This window comes from Cricetulus griseus, chromosome 2 (assembly GCF_003668045.3).
Source record: "Cricetulus griseus strain 17A/GY chromosome 2, alternate assembly CriGri-PICRH-1.0, whole genome shotgun sequence".
Taxonomy (NCBI): Eukaryota; Metazoa; Chordata; class Mammalia; order Rodentia; family Cricetidae; genus Cricetulus; species Cricetulus griseus.
This window is the reverse complement of record NC_048595.1, coordinates 171751768-171767902: the sequence shown is the minus strand read 5'-3', so window position 1 is coordinate 171767902 and position 16135 is coordinate 171751768. Positions and strand designations below refer to the sequence as shown.

General features: G+C 41.2%; 2 protein-coding genes across 3 annotated transcripts in view; one reads left to right on the top strand and one right to left on the bottom strand.

The window, feature by feature from the left end:
- The first annotated feature begins 167 nt into the window (after positions 1–167).
- Positions 168–10122, top strand: Psmg2 (proteasome assembly chaperone 2). Of its 2 annotated transcripts, XM_027402693.2 has the most exons (7): positions 168–326; positions 1400–1571; positions 2903–2961; positions 5096–5214; positions 6244–6417; positions 8182–8302; positions 9827–10122. In XM_027402693.2, the coding sequence occupies exons 1-7, from the start codon at positions 270–272 to the stop codon at positions 9914–9916; spliced, it is 792 nt and encodes a 263-aa protein (XP_027258494.1). In that variant the 5' UTR covers positions 168–269; the 3' UTR covers positions 9917–10122. The 2 variants fall into 2 exon arrangements, with proteins under 2 accessions (XP_027258494.1, XP_027258495.1); XM_027402694.2 differs by lacking the exon at positions 8182–8302.
- A 5607-nt stretch (positions 10123–15729) lies between these two features.
- Ptpn2 (protein tyrosine phosphatase non-receptor type 2) overlaps positions 15730–16135 on the bottom strand; it is a 59393-nt gene continuing 58987 nt past the window's right edge. The window contains exon 10 of the mRNA XM_027402688.2: positions 15730–16086. Within this exon, the coding sequence (XP_027258489.1) occupies positions 16065–16086 (22 nt within the window). The 3' untranslated portion in view covers positions 15730–16064. The remainder of the gene's footprint in view (positions 16087–16135) is intronic.

The following is a 16135-nucleotide window of genomic DNA, read 5'->3' as shown; positions in this document are numbered from 1 at the left end:
GAGCTGCCTGATCGGTGCCGTCCACCGCGCCGCCTTCTCAGGGATTCCCTCCACCACCACCTCGCGGGGTCGCCACGTCTTCGGCCGTCGGTCTCCTACCTACGCCCCGGAAAGCGCCGCTCGCCGCGCGCTTAAGGCCTCCTTCCGCGCTGCGATCAGGCAGAGCGCCGGCCGCCCGAAGGACCCCGGTCGGTCACGTGCTCCACCATCTGCGCTCCGGAGATCTTTTCCTGGTCAGTGTTCGAGCTTCTCTCCCGCCGGTAGCAGTCATGTTCATTCCCTGCGGGGAGTCGATCCCCGACCTAACGAACTTCACACTCCTGATGGTGAGTCTTGAGTTTGGCACTGTCGCCATCCCGACCCGGGAAAGCCACCTGGCCTTAGGAGAACCGTGTTCATGAGAACCGTCAAGGCTTGCCTGCCAGCTGTGATGTTTGTAGATTGCAGATACGTGGCTCGTGAGTCTGTCGGGGAAAATCCTTAAGTTTTATCCGTGAAAGTCTCTCTTCAGGTAGCTTGGGACAGGACTGATCTGCCTGTCAATTGCATTAACTGATGGTAGCTAACGGGCATTTGTAGAATTGCCCTTTTTTGTAGCCATCGTTTTTGATAAGCATTCTGTTGACTGTGAGGCTGGAATGTGTCTACAGACCATCCTGAAGGAGACTTGCCTCAATAAATAAACAGACCAACCAGAACAACAAAAATTGAGGGGAAGGGACTAGAGAAATGGCTCAGTAATTAGCCATTGATTCTTGTGGAGAATGGAGTTGTTAAAGGCTCACAATGGCCTATAACTTCATCTTCAGGGTCCCTGACACTCTGGGTTCCCTAGGGTACCCACACTTATATGTGCATTACCCGCAGACAGACACATTATTTTTAAATGTTTTTAAATTTTAAACCTGATGGTGGTGGTGCATGCCTTCAATCCCAGCACTTGGGAGGCAGAGGCAGGAGATCTCTGTGAGTTCAAGACCAACCTGGTCTGCAAAGCGAGTTCCAGGAGAGGCTGCAAAGCTACACTGAGAAACCCTGTCTCGAAAAACAAAAAACAAAACAAAAAACTGTTAACTATGGCTCTCTACTTTACCATTTTCAGGCTGTAGTCATTTGTCACCTACAGTAAGCCTGTCCTTGATTATCCTACTTAAAATAGCAGGCACACATACACTGCATTCTTCCATCATACTACGGTATGTTTTACTGTTTATCACAAATAAACCTCACCTTAGTAGAATGGAAGTTCTACACAGGCAGGAAGTTTTGTTGGTCTTATTTTGTAAAAGAATCAGTGTCTCGCTATGTACCTAAGCATAAGCATCTAGTACTTTTGCTATCTAAACTTCAAAGTGCTGCTAATTTTGGTGATTCATAGAGCATATCTCTTTTTTTTCAGCCAGCAGTATCTGTTGGAAATGTTGGCCAGCTTGCAATCGATCTTATTATTTCTACACTGGACATGTCTAAGATTGGTTATTTCTATACCGATTGCCTGGTGCCAATGGTTGGAAACAATCCTTATGCAACTGAAGAAGAAGATTCTGAAGAACTCAGTATAAATACTGAAGGTACGTCTATGGCATTTTTTTCTATGTACAGTATTTAGTTATCTGAGATAGGGTCCTGTGAATAATTGTGTACAGCTTGAGTTCTTTTAAACTGGGAATAGACTCTAAGAAACAAAGTACATTGACAATGTATAAAAATGCTCTGAGTTTGTATAAAAATGCTCTGGTGAAACTCACTACTCTGCTAACAATATCTGGCAAGAATTAAAGAATTAAAAAGAAATAGACTACAAACCAGGCTTGGTGGCATTACTCCTATACTCCAGCTACACAGAAGAGTAAAACAGGGTGATTGAACAAAATTCAAGACCTAAAGGAACAAGCTAAAAGAAAGGGCATAGAGCTTGGAGCTTGTATTTTTGTGTTTTTTTTTTTTTTTATTACTTTTCATTTTATTCATTGAAGCAGAGTCAAGTAAACCCAGAGTCCCATGATATAGCTAGTCTGGCTAGCCAGCTTGCTCCTGGGATCCCTTGTCTTCACCTTCTGAGAGGTGGAATTATTACAGGTGAGCCACCACATCCACCATGATTGTATAATGCATGGTGTGTTAGTCAAAACTGATAAAGTGTGTGTGTATAGATAGTGGCTGACAGGCTGGGGTCTGGGGTCTGGCTGGTCCAAAATGGCTGAATCTTGAAGAAAAGGCCAAGAATCCAGGAATTATTCAATCATTGAAGTTAGATGCTTCAGCTGGTCTTCATTTTGTGTTGGAGTCCTGAAGAAGTAGGTTCTTTTTGTGTTTGTTGTTTTGTTTGTAGTTGTTTTTTTGTTTTGTTTTGTTTTTGAGACAGGGTTTCTCTTTGTAGCTCTGGCAGCCCTGGAACTTGCTCTGTCAACCAAGCTAGCCTTGAACTCACAGAGGTTCACCTGCCTTTGCCTCCCAAGTGCTGGGATTAAGGGTGTGTGCCACCACTGCCTGGCAGAGAAACAGGTTCTAATGCCAGCTAGAGTGAGGCCAAGCATGCAAAAAGCAAGTGCTTCCTTTTTCCATGTTGTTGTCTATGAGCTGACACCAGAAAGTGCTGCTCAGATTTAGGGAGGATCTTCCCACCTCGGTTGATTCAGCCAAGAAAATCCCTCACAAGTGTGTTGTAGTTGGTTTCAGATGGAGTCAGGTTGACGATGTTAACCATCACATGTGGATTCTAAGGATCGAAACTCTGATAGTCACACTTGTACATCACCTCTAAAACCTATATTTTAACTGTTAAAAATATTTAAGTGCAAAAGCTATTGTAATTCAAATATTACTTATACTAATGATTTCAACTGAGCAACTGCTTCTTTGTAGCCTGTCCTATGATTTCCTTTTCCTCTTCTCTTTGTAGTATATGCATTACCATCAAAGAAGCTAGTGGTGCTTCAGTTAAGATCCATTTTCATTAAGGTTGGTATATTTACTTTTGAAAATTCATTGTAGAGTATAGTAACAAAACACAGTCAATGTGGCATTAAAAATCAAGACAGAATTATTTCTCCTGTATTTTTATGTACTCTTAGGAAAGGTCTGATTTGATAAAAGCTTTGTAATATTTCAGGTGTGTTACCATCGTTCGTTTTTATACTGGAAGGAATTGTGACTTATATCATGAGTTTTAACACATTCTCAATTCGGGTAGATCTGCAGAAAAATGTTGGTATATGAATTATTTGTCAAAACATGCTCTAACCACCATGGCTCAATTATACAAAGCTATTGTCATCACCCAAGCTCCTGTTTTACTCTGCCCTCAGCACTTCCATAAACAGTAGTCTATTTTCCAACTATAATACCAATGATCATCTAAACCAAGTGAAATCACATTTCCTCCTCCTTGAAACCCTCAGGGGCTTCCCATCTCTCAAAATGAATCCACAGTCCTTCACCAGGACCTATGAGACTCTGTGCCTGGCCATCTGATAAAATAATCTCTAGTCTGGTGTATCTATCTTTGTATTCTATGTAGGTTCACAAAGCAAGAGATTGCCATAAGAACATTGTCATGCTGGGCAGTGATGGCTCATAGCTTTAATCCCTGCACTCAGGCAGAAGTAGTCAGATCTCTGTGAGTTTCAGGCCAGCCTGGTCTACAGTGAGTTCCAAGACAGGCTCCAAAGATACAGAGAAACCTTGTCTCTACCCCTCACCCCCAGAAAAAAAAAGTAACATTGCCATGATTGCAGAGAGTTCTATCGGTAGCTGCTCTGCACATCCAGCCCTCAACACGCTGGTGCCTATGGTGATGTGCAGACACTAAATTCACTCCATCTCAGAGTCCATTTTTCTACCTGAAATGCTTTCCTGCTAAAGACTTGCTTCTCTTTAGTGTTTGCTTACCTTCCCTGACCACATCACGTCTGTTCATCCTGTGCTCTCTTCAGAAGTCCTCATTACCTGCCATCACATATTTATTACCTCACTAGGGGAGAGTGAATAAGGGTGACATTATGACACTCAGTGCCCTACCCAGCTCCTAGGATAGTGCTTTCCACATAGAGAAATTCAGTAAACATTTGTTGATTGGGTTATTTATTATCTGTCAGGAAATCAAAATACAGAAGGTTTTTGTTTTTGGAAATAAGAGTCTGTTATGTAATTAAATTCAGCCTCACTGGTGATCACTATTATGCTCTGTTAAGAGTTTAGTGGAGGTCGGGGCCGGGGTAGCAGTTCACACCCAACACTCAGGAGGCAGAGGCAGGTGGATCTCGGTGTTCAAGGTCACCCAATCTACAAAGTGAGTTCCAGAACCGCCAGAGCAACAGAGTGAGACACGTCTCAAATTCCCCCCACCCCCCACGCAAAAAAGTTTAGTGGAAAAGTTAACTGTATTATAGTTCCTAATTTTTTTTTAGCTAAATATATGTGCTGAAGAGTGCAAATAAAAATTCTTCCAAGTGAAGAAATATAATATTGTCAACTATCCAAGAACAGGTAGTGATAAGGTAAATCATTATAGAGGTGACTGGCTCCTAGAGTAGATGTTTTCTTAAGTCTAGCTTCCTTTCCTCAGTGTTTTGTGTAAGGTTCACCTGTGCCTCACAGTGGCCTGCTAATTCTCTTTCTGTGTGGCATTGTTATTTAAATGCACCATTGCAACACTAATGCTACTATTGTTTATGTCTTTTTCCGTGATATTGCTTTTTATATTTGTTTATCTGAGATGTGTATGTTTTTCTTTTCCTTTGAGAAATCAAAGCCAGATATTCATTCCTTTGCGTTCGTCTGATTAAATACCTCACAGATTACTATGTAGTTGGTAATTAAGTACAATAGATTTAAGTAAAGAAAAGGGAAATTTTCCTTTGGATAGAGATCTACATGCTTCACAATTTATTTTATGATTATAAAGATATATTAAATCCTTGATCTTTGCCCTTCATTTTCAGTTTAAAAGAAGTGTATTTGATGGTGCTAATCATTTTAGTGTCAGTAAATCCTATCATCACATGAAGTTGATAGGTAAATGGTTACATAGGTTATTTTTATATTCATATCTCATTTTCATATTTTCTTTCCACTATCTCAATGTCATACAAAGTATAAATCCAAGTCATTCTGTGAAAAATTGCTGGCCTGGGTGAAAAGTAGCTGCTGTGCCAGGATTATTGTTCTTTCAAGCAGCCATTCATATCAGCGTAATGATATGCAGCTTCGAAGGTATGTTCTTGCCTTTACTACAATTTATACTATGGCTGTTTGTTTGTTTTTGAGACACTGTTTCTCTGTTTAACAGCTCTGGCTGTCCTGGAACTCACTTCATAGACCAGGCTGGCCTCAAACTCATAGAAACAAAATCCACTCTATTTGCCTGCCTCTGCCTCTCAAGTGCTGGATTTAAGACATGTAGTACCACCACTTGGCTTCTTTATTTAAAATTTAAAGACCAGGTATATCCTTTCCTAACTGGAATTTAGAAAGAAGAGGATAAAAGAAAGGCAAGAAAAGATTAGATCCTTTAGCTTCTCTGAGGCTAGTACAGCTGGGTATAAGGAAGATAACTTTTTATGGCACAAGGATCAAACCAAGGTCTCATGCATAGAAGCATCTGTCACTGAGAGGACTATCTACTCCCAGCCCCCAAATTAACTAGAAACATTTGAAAAATTAAACAAACATTATTTATTTCTCTGTATGCAACCCTTTATATTTGCAGAAATCCTTTTAGTACCCTAGTATGCCAGTAAATAAATGTATTTTTTTACGGGGTGAGGAGGTGTACACATGCTGTGGATCAAATCAGGTTGTATAGGTATGGTGTGTGTGTGTGTGTGTGTGTGTGTGTGTATATATATATATATATATATTATATATATATATATATATATATATATATATTAATTATAGTCTGTGTGTGTGTTGTGCTGGAGATCAAACCCGGGAGGCAGAGGCAGGCGGATCTTTGTGAGTTCGAGGCCAGCCTGGTCTACAGTGCGAGTGCCAGGATAGGCTCCAAAGCTACACAGAGACACCCTGTTTCGAAAAACCAAACTAAACTAAACAAAACAAAACAAGACAAAATTTAACTGAAATAGAAACAGAAGCCATTATACTTTATAAAGCAGTATATGAACTGCTCTTACTATTACTCTAAGATCTGACTTGTTTGTTTGATTGGTTATTTTTTGAGATGAGGTTTCTCTGGTATTTGTAATTTTTTTAAAAAACATGATATTATGATTTTTCTAGTACTCCCTTCCGGTACCTGCTTACACCTTCTATGCAAAAGAGTGTTCAAAATAAAATAAAGAGCCTTAACTGGCTAGAAATGGAAAAAAGTCCATGCATTCCTGAAATCAGTGATTCTGAAATTTGTATTCGAATTCCTGGAGGTGGAATCACAAAAACACTCTATGATGAAAGGTAAGTTTGTCTGCTTGTCTCTCATTGTCTGCCTAACAGACAGTATACAGCCCAAGTTGCCCTTGAACCCAAGTGCAGGGTGAGACTTCACAAGGCCAGGTTTCTTGGTTGGTCAGTCAGTCTCTCAATCTCCATCTCTCTTTCTCTGCTGTTTTTTGTTTGTTTCATTTTGTTTCTGAGCAGGATCTCACATGTCCTAGGCTGACCCCAGTCTAGCAGCCTTCCTGCCTCAGTCTCTATAGTTCTAGGACTGCAGTGTGTGCCTCTGTGAGAAAGGCTCTTAACCCTCCTCTTTCAGAACAGGTACAGTAGAACCCAGAAGTAACTTAACCAACACATCTGCTGAGTGAGATAGCTTGAGTTCAAATCCTGACATTCTGTTCTTGTTCCTATGATTCCAGGTGATTCATGAATAAGATGAGACAGTTAAAAAAAAAAAAAAAAAAAAAAAAAAAACCTGCAAGCTGGACAGTGGTGGGGCAGATGGATCTCCGAGTTCAAGGCCAGCCTGGTCTACAGAGTGAGTTTCAGGATAGCCAGGGCTACACAGAGAAACCCTGTCTCAAAAAAACCAAAAAAATAAAAATCTTCAGCTAATGCTGTCAAAAACAATAAGTACTGAGGGTTTGCTGCTGCACACCTTTAATTCTAGCACACCTAGAGGGTTTGCTGTTGCACACCTTTAATTCTAGCATTCAGGAGGCAGAGGCAAGTAGATCTCTTAGTTCAAGGCCAGCCTGGTCTACAGAGTGAGTTCCAGGACAGGCAGGACTACATAGAGAAACCCTGTCTTGAAAAGAAGTATCTATAAGGACTAATTTCCGGCTGGAAAGATGGCTCAGAGTTTAAGAGCACTGACTGCTCTTCCAGAGGTCCTGAGTTCAATTCCCAGCAACCAACCACATGGTGGCTCACAACCATCCATTATGAGATCTGGTGCCCTCTTCTGGTGTGCAGATATACATGGAAGCAGAATATTGTATACATAATAAATAAATAAAATATATATATATAAATATGGACTAACTTCTTTCTACTATTCTATAATCTTCCAGTTTTCCTTCACTGCTCTAGATTATTAAGATTGGAGCCAAGGCTGGTCTTTCAAACTGTAATCCTAGCACTTGGAACATGGAGTCAGGAGGATCAAAGTCAGCTTCAGCTGTATAGCAAGTATAAGACCAGTATGCCACACAAGCCCCTATGGGTCGTGCATGCGCGCCCCCTCCACCCCCACCCCAAGACAGGGTTTCTCTGTGTAACAGCTCTGGCTGTCTGGGAACTTGATTTGTAAATCAGGCTGACCTGGAACTCACAAGAGATCCACCTGCCTCTGCCTCCTGAGTTCTGGGATTAAAGGTGTGTGTCACCACTGCCTGGCTAAGGCCCTGTCTTATTTTATTCAGCCTGAGTGTTATTTTATTCAGTCTCTCTGCCTCTGAGAACCACTTTCAAAGTAGACTTTTGAAGTAGATTGGGACATGTCCCGTGTATGGGTAGCTAAGAATAGAAAGGCTAGTTTTTCCTGAGGATGGGAATGAGGCACACACTTGCATGCTCCCCAGGCTCCTGGGAAGCGGAATATATGTGGGACAATAGGAAGTAAAAAAAATTTTCTTATGATGTGATTTTTTTTTCTTTGTCTGACATGAGGCAGGTTAACTTACCTATAAAGATTCACACACTGCAATAAGCACCTGGTATCAAGAGAAAACACTGAGCAACAGCTTTTTTTTTTTTTTTTTTTTTTTTTTTTTTTTGTAGCTGTTCTAAAGAGATCCAAATGGCAGTTCTGCTAAAGTTTGTTTCAGAAGGGGACAACATCCCAGATGCCATCAGCCTTGTTGAGTATCTTAATGAATGGATTCAAATACTCAAACCATCTGTAAGTCTGATCTGAGTCATTCTCTGTATATTAACTTGATTTTATGTATAAGTAGTCTAAAGAGGTGAAAGTGTACAAAAAATACACATCTTTACATAAAGTTTAGTTTGAGCCAAACTTAAATATAAGTGAGGACAGTTAACTAATCTGTTATCTCATCATTTGATGAAGGCAGATTTCCAGACAGGAAGGTCTAATTCCTCAGTGTGCTCACTTTATATCACTGTATTTGTGACAGCATCTTTTAGTTTTGTCGTTTTATTTGGTTGGTTGGTTTAGTTTTTGAGACAGGTTCTCTGTATGTATTTCTGACTGTTCTGAAGTTTGCTATATAGACCAAGCTGGCCTTGAACTCAGATCCACCTGCTTCTGCCTCCCAGTGCTGGATTAAAGATATGTGCCTTCATGTCCTGCCCCAGACAGCTTCTTATATTAATAAACTAGAATTCTGTGCAGTTCAGTGCACATTAATGTGTTGCTGTGGCCATGTGATCAGTACCATGGCTATTGAATATGCTCTAATTAACATATTTTCCCCTCTGGTGAAATGAATGCTATACTCTTAGTTGGGTATTCTGTTGCTGCAACAAAAGACCTTGACCAAAAAGCAAGTTGAGGAGGAAAGGGTTTATTCAGCTTATACTTGAGCGTTGCTGTTCATCACTGAAGAAAGTCAGGACAGGAACTCAAACAGGGCAGGGTCCTAGAGGTAGAAGCTGATGCAGAGGCATGGAGGGGTGCTGTTTACTGCTTGCTTCCATGGCTTGCTCAGTCTGCTTTCTTACAGAACCCAGGACCACCAGCCCAGGGATGACACTACCCACCATTGGCTGGGCCCTCCCCCATTGATCACTTATTGAGAAGATGCCTTACTGCTGGATTTCATGGAGTCATTTCCTCAGCTGAGGCTCCTTCCTCTCGGGTGACTCTAGCCTGTGTCAAATTGACACAGAATGAGTCTTTAGGCCTTACAAATCATTAAGAGCCAGGAATGTTGCACAACTTTAATCCCAGCATTCAGGCTAGAAGCAGGAACAGACAGATTAAGTTTGAGGCCAGCCTGTCTACACAGATAGTTCAAGGACAGTCAGAGCTACATGGTGAGACCTTGTCTCAACCCCTCCCCCCAAATCTGCAAGTCACTTTATTTCTGTTAAGCAACCTGCGCCCCCACCCCATTTTTAATAGACATCTGTCTGGCTTCAAACTCCTATAATTATATGAGTTCTATAACTATGGCTGCCTCTACCTTCCCAGTGCTGGTACCACAGTGGTACACCACCATGCTCACCCCATGTTCCTTTTGAATTTGATTTACTTAATACATTGTATTATCTGTAGCTGTTCTGGCATTTATTTGAGATGAAACTTAAAAACATTATTTTATATAAAGATGTAGAAAACTTGTTGCTTTAATTTTCCTAATAATGAAGACAAGGTACAAGTGTCAGAACCTTTTGGTTCTTTTGAGAGATTTGAGTGACAAGATTAAGGATGAAAGTATCATTTACTGTTCTTTTACAGAGTGACAGACATACATCTGCCTTGCCATGGAAGATCCCTAGCTCTTGGCAGCTCCTCTTTGGCAGTGGACTTCCTCCTGCACTGTTTTGATGGGTTTCCAGCCTTCTCCCTCATCCCAAAGAGATCACAAAATGAACTATAGAATGTATGCTACACAGAAATTTGTGCTGCCTTGGGGTATATTAGAAATGTCTTTCACAGAAAAGCCTCAAAGAAGAGAGGTTTCAGTTGTTACACGTGATACATACAGTAAATGTAAATTTTGTACAATAAAACTTTATTTCTTAAGCAGAGTATCTGAAAAGTATCCCCTTTTTTATTTTGTTTTATTTTATTTTTATTTTGGGTGGGGGGTTTTCGAGGCAGGGTTTCTCTGTGGCTTTGGAGGCTGAAAAGTATCCCTTTTTAAATCAGTACTGTACTCACATCCTATTTCTAGTATAATAAATTATCACAAGCTGCTATCAGAACTTCTTTTCTGGAGGATGATCTGATGATTACTACAGTGATTCCAAAATAAAACTAGGAAGAGTAAAGGCTACTTCTTAAACTGAGCAGTCTTTTTTTTTTTTTTTTTTTTTTTTTTAAGAGCCAATTTCGCTGTGTAACTTCCATTGTCCTGGAAGTCAGACTGGCCTCAAACTCAGATCTGCCTGCCTGTACCTCCTTGCTGGGATTAAAAGCCTGTGCTACCGACACCTGGCCAAACCAAGCAATTCTTAAAAAAATTTAGCAGAGGGGCTGGAGAGATCGCCCAGTGGTTAAGAGCATTCCTTTTCTTCCAAAGGTCCTGAGTTCAATTCCCAGCACCCACATGGCAGCCCACAACTTCCTGATGCCCTCTTCTCTTCATGCATGCAGACAAAATGCTCATATACATAAAATAAAAATAGTTACATGCAGTAAACATCAGGGCTTGCAGTTTTATGCAATAAGCACTAATGGACATAAGAAGTTAGTCTAGAGGCTGGAGAAATGGCTCAGAGGGTAAGAGCACTGGCTGCTCTTCCAGAGGTCCTGAGTTCAATTCCCAGCAACCACATGTTGTCTCACAACCATGTGTAATGAGATCTGGTGCACTCTTCTGACCTGCAGGCATACATATAGGCAGGACACTATACATGATAAATAAATCTTTTTTAAAAAAGAAGTTAGTCTGGTCCTGATAGAACAATAGTGGATGACTTCAGTATCTTGCTGTTAATGTTTCCATGTATTATCCAAGCAAAATCAATGAAGAAACTTCAAGTTAAACTCTAACGTAGACCAAATGGACTTAATAGACTTCCATCAAGCACACCTCTCATAGGCAGCCTGTGGGACCTCTAACAATGGCTATATTCCATGCCACTGAGCAAGTCTTAACAAATATCAAAAAAAAAAGGAAAAGAAAAATAATTTATGAACTCTTAGTGTGAAAAAACTAGGTATCAAGTCCAGAAAGATGGGCAAAGATGCTTGCTGCCAAGCCTGACAAAGCATGAGTTCAAGTCCCACATGAATCAGTTCCCTCAGCTTGCCTGGGAAGCACAGCAGATCAGCCATGACCCTCTTAGCCTACATCTTTCACATGTAGGGACCATGGTAAGTGTGTTAGGGATTCAGAGCAGCTCAGCCCAGATGTGCACACAGTGTCTAACTAAAGAGCAGAATGGGCTTCTCGAGTGTCTCTGTGAGGCTGGGAATGAGAAATGAGTTCTGGCCTGCCTTGACCCAGACACATGATGACTTTCTTTTTTTTTTTTTTTTTTTTTTTTTTGTTTTTTTTCGAGACAGGGTTTCTCTGTGTAGCTTTGGAGCCTATCCTGGCACTTGCTCTGGAGACCAGGCTGGCCTTGAACTCACAGAGATCCATCCGCCTGCCTTTGTCTCTGGAGTGCTGGGATTAAAGGCATGTGCCGACAACGCCCGGCCCACATGATGACTTTCATTCCTAGTATGTGCCCAGTAGACTCAGACAAGTTAGAGGCATAGGTGTCTGTCAAAAGCTCAGCTATCCTGGATACAGCACATCCAGTGCAGGACTGCTTTTCAGTCTTAAGAGAAAGATTTACAGGTCACTGATTTCATTGATGGCTCAGTGGTTAAGAGCACCAGCTGCTCTCTCAGAAGACCTAGGTTCAATTCCCAGCAACCACAAAAAGGCTCATAATTGTCTTAACTCCAGTTCCAGGGGATCTAACACCTTCACACAGACATACATGTAAGCAAAACTCCAATGTACATAAAATAAAAATAAATACATTTAGAAAAATCACAGATTTCAAACCTTCCAGTCTCCTCCAAAATTTGCAACATAATAGCTCAGAATTCTAACATATTTTCATTAGTATGTTGTTCTGAGAGAAGAAGATTGGACTGACAAAAGCAAAGGGGGGGGTGGAGGCGCAGTAAATAAATGTACTAAATAAACTTGTCAATTTCAGATAATTTTGAAAAGTTATCATTTAGAAAATGTTTATAGACAATGTCTTTTGTTGTTATAACAAAATTCCCCTAGGCAGTGAGCTTTATGAGGAAAAAAGTAATCTCATCTCTAGGCTGGTTGTCATATAACAAGTTACTCTGAGGGAAACTAATCTACTTTTAGGAGGTCTACTTCAATCACTTCCCGTGAGGCTCAACCTCTTAACAACAACCTCTCAATGTCCTCCAATTGGAGTCAAGATCCCAGTCGATAAATGTTTGAGGGACCAACCACCACCTGGAAGACACAGCAGCCAGGCACCAGTCTGGCACTACAGACCCCTCCAGATGGCATCTTGTGGTATTAGTAAATGTGAATGAACTCCCCTCAGGCCTGTGCCTCACAGACCCCAGCCTGCTGAACCACTTCCTGCCCCTGTACGTATTTGTTGGGCATGGCCTAAGCTCCAAGAAATCTTCTGGACTTCACTTTACATAAGGAGCCAACCAGGCTCTGTACTCCCTGGTCAGCCATCTGTCTTCACACACAGGCCCCTAGCCAGGTACCTTTCTTTATGGCTGACTGCTGAACTGTGTGGAAACATCAACTGGAGGCTGGGTTTGCAGTCTCATATATGCTCAAGCCATGCCCAGTTAGAGCACTTCCTGTTGCCTGAGTGTCAAGATGTAGGACTCTCTGCTGCTTCTCCAGCACCATGTCTGCCTGCACACCGCTATGTCACACCATTATGATAACGGACTAAATCTCTGAAAACGTAAGCCACCCCAACTAAATGTTTTTACTTTATAAGGGTTGCTGTGGTCACGGTCTCTCTTCCCAGCAACAGAAAATCTAAGACAAAAGTTGGTACCAGGGACAGAGGGTATTGCGGTGATAGGCCTAACCATGCTTTTATTTTAAGGAATATGGACCTTGGGACTATGGATCAGGAAAGCAGTTGAATGCTTTAAGTGCTGCTAAATGGGGCATATTAGTAAAACCATGGAAGACAGCCATGCTGAGTTATTTGAACCATGGAGACCTTGGTCAAGAGGTTTCAGAGAACATGGTAGTGGCACATGCCTTTAGTCCCAGCACTCAGGAGGCAGAGTAAGGCAGATCTCTGTGAGTTCCAGGCCAGCCTAGTCTACAAGAGTGAGTTCCAGGACATGTCTCAAAAAACAAACAAAAAGAGGTTTCAGACAAGAATTTTAGTGTGTGGCCTAGAGAAGGTTCTTGTGATATTTTGGTAAAAAAAAAATGGCTGCCCTTGTCCAAAGAGTCTGCCTGAGGCTAAAGTGAAGAGTTTTGGATTAATTCTGTTGGCAAAGGACATCTCAAAACAACCTAGTATAGACTCTGTCATATGGTTACTAGTGGTAACTCAAAGATTTACAAGGAAAAGGAACAATCTGCAGGGTAAATTATAAAATATAAATTTTGAGAAAAGGAGCACCAGGAAATGTAATGAATCTAAATCCTGTAGTCAAGGAGATAAACAGATAAAGAAATGGAAAAAAAAGGAGTGGTGATCTCAGGGCAAGATCCACCCACCAATGTTTCCAATTTGTGAAAAGGAACCAAAGAAAATATAAAGCAGGGTGGTGATGGAGCACAACTTTAATCCCAGCACTGGGAAGGCAAATAGAGGTTGGTGGATCTCCAGTTTGTAGCCAGCCGGGTCTACAGACCCAGGTCCAGAACAGTCAAGTTTAGGCAGTGAAGGAAACCATCAAAACCAGAAAGCTGGTGAAGATCTAATTGAACAAGGGGACCATGTTCCATCCCCAGCAAGCAGCAGAACTTGGCAGCTCTGGCCACATGGTTTTGTTTGTTTTTATTGTTTTTTTTTTTTTTTTTTGTTTTTGGCTTCTTGAGACAGGGTTTCTCTGTGTAGCTTTGGAGCCTGTTCTGGAACTTGCTTTGTACACCAGGCTGGCCTCAAACTCAGAGATCTGATTGCCTCTGCCTCCTAAGTGCTGGGACTAAACGAGTTCGCCACTACCACTATCCAATGGCCACATGGTTTTGGAGTTAAGAATAGAAGGGGTGATGGAATCTCTTTCAACGCCTAAGGACATCAGCTAAGGCCAGGCATGTGTCAGGGGTGTCCCTGAATGGAAGCTAAAGAGGCCATTTCGAGAAGCTGTGAAGGTGAAACCTGGATTGTCTTTGAGAACCCAGGATGTTAGAGATGCCAGAGTCATGAGATACTGAGGAGAGCTGCTAACACAGAGTACCACCAGCCCAAAAGAAAGAAGTGTGTTGCAGTCAACAAAGCTGAAAGGAGTTGGAGACCTAAGAGTGTTTTGACATCAGACATGGAGATTCAGAGTTTGGAGTTTGCCCAGCTAGTTTTCTGCCTTTTATTTTATGTGTATGAATACACTTCTGGGCAGGTTGGTGAGGACATTCTGAGAGGTTTGACTGAAGAGATCTACCCTGAATGTGGGCAGCACGTTCCCACTGGGGTTCTGAACTAAGTTAAAAAAAAAGGGGGGGGGGGAGCACCAGCATTCCTCTCTCTGCTTCCTGACTGTGGGCACAAGGTGACCAGCTGCCTCATGCCCCTGCTGCTGTCTCCCGTCATGATGGATGATACCATCAAACTATGAGCCAAAATCAACTCTTTTATAGCTGATATAGGAAAGAACATGAAGCCTTACACTTGGGAGTCAAGGAAAGTACTTTCCATTACACTCAGAGGAAGGTGTAATCTCAGGGCTGGAAGGAACCTTGTATTCAAGCCTGGAATGCCAGTGCCCTCAGAGGCCAGAAGGCATCAGATTCTCTGAAATTTTATTTATAGGCTCTGTTTTCTTTTTGGGACAGGGTTTCTCTGTAATTTTGGAGGCTGTCCTGAAACTGCTCAGTAGACCAGGCAGGCCTGGAACTCAGAGATCTGCTTGTCCCTTCCTCCTAAAGGCATGCACCACCACTGCCCAGCCACAAGTAGATTTTTAAAGGATGAAACAGGTATACTTATGATTTACTACCTGGAAACTACTGCATGATTTGAGTTTCTTCAACACCAAAAGGGTTACAGTCATCTGATATTCCAAACACACCACTTACTGTTCAAATTAGATGGGAAATAAAGAAATCACAAGTGGGAAGGAACCTCTAACATCTTTACATAAGGAAATGTTTGGGAAGGCACAATGTCCAATACAGGACAACTGAGATGCTTAAAGCGTCAAATGCTGTGCCTACTGAACTGAATGTTGACCACAAAGCAATACTATGACTAAGATTAATGTTGTACTAAATGACAAGGGCAATATTTTAACTTTTCTGTGTTGCTTTTGCCTAACCAGTACTACTTAGGATAGAAAGACTATTGAAGGGTAACTGAAGCTAAGTGACCTTTATTTTGAACTGATTTCAATTTAAATGTTAATTTCTAATTATAAAAAAATTTGGGTAAACCCATGAGAAAATATTCATAATTTGAATTGGAGCTGTCTTAAGATAACACACACACAAAACAACATAGTCTATTTAATAAAAATATTTAATGCTGCCAAAAAGTATAAAAATACATTAGGAATGGCAGTACTATACAAAGTAGTCTCTCCTGTTTTATTTCCTTTACATCTTTCTACATTTCATACACATTAAAAAACAATACATCAAATTAAAGAGTAAGTCTTCTGCTGGTGGTGTTCTTCATCCCCTGGATGTAAAGCTTACTTTGTAAACAGACAACTTGTGAGGCAATCTACAGGGTTAGCAAGCCTCACTTTAGTTTCCGGAGTGGGCTTCAGGTCTTGCTTTGCACATCAAAGGTTCAAAATTTATAGCTGCAGAATAGTCTCAAGTCATGAATATTTAGGTGTCTGTCAATCTTGGCCTAAAACATAAAATGAGAAGTCATCTATTCAATTCATATTTACCATACA

What these genes read in the sequence shown, in the direction of transcription:
- Psmg2 (XM_027402693.2), top strand. Translation starts at nt 270, where the DNA reads ATGTTCATTCCCTGCGGGGAGTCGATCCCCGACCTAACGAACTTCACA. An exon ending in TAAGATCCATTTTCATTAAG is followed by an intron (nt 2,962 to 5,095) that starts GTTGGTATATTT and finishes TGTCATACAAAG; the next exon opens with TATAAATCCAAGTCATTCTG. An exon ending in AAAACACTCTATGATGAAAG is followed by an intron (nt 6,418 to 8,181) that starts GTAAGTTTGTCT and finishes TTTTTTTTGTAG; the next exon opens with CTGTTCTAAAGAGATCCAAA.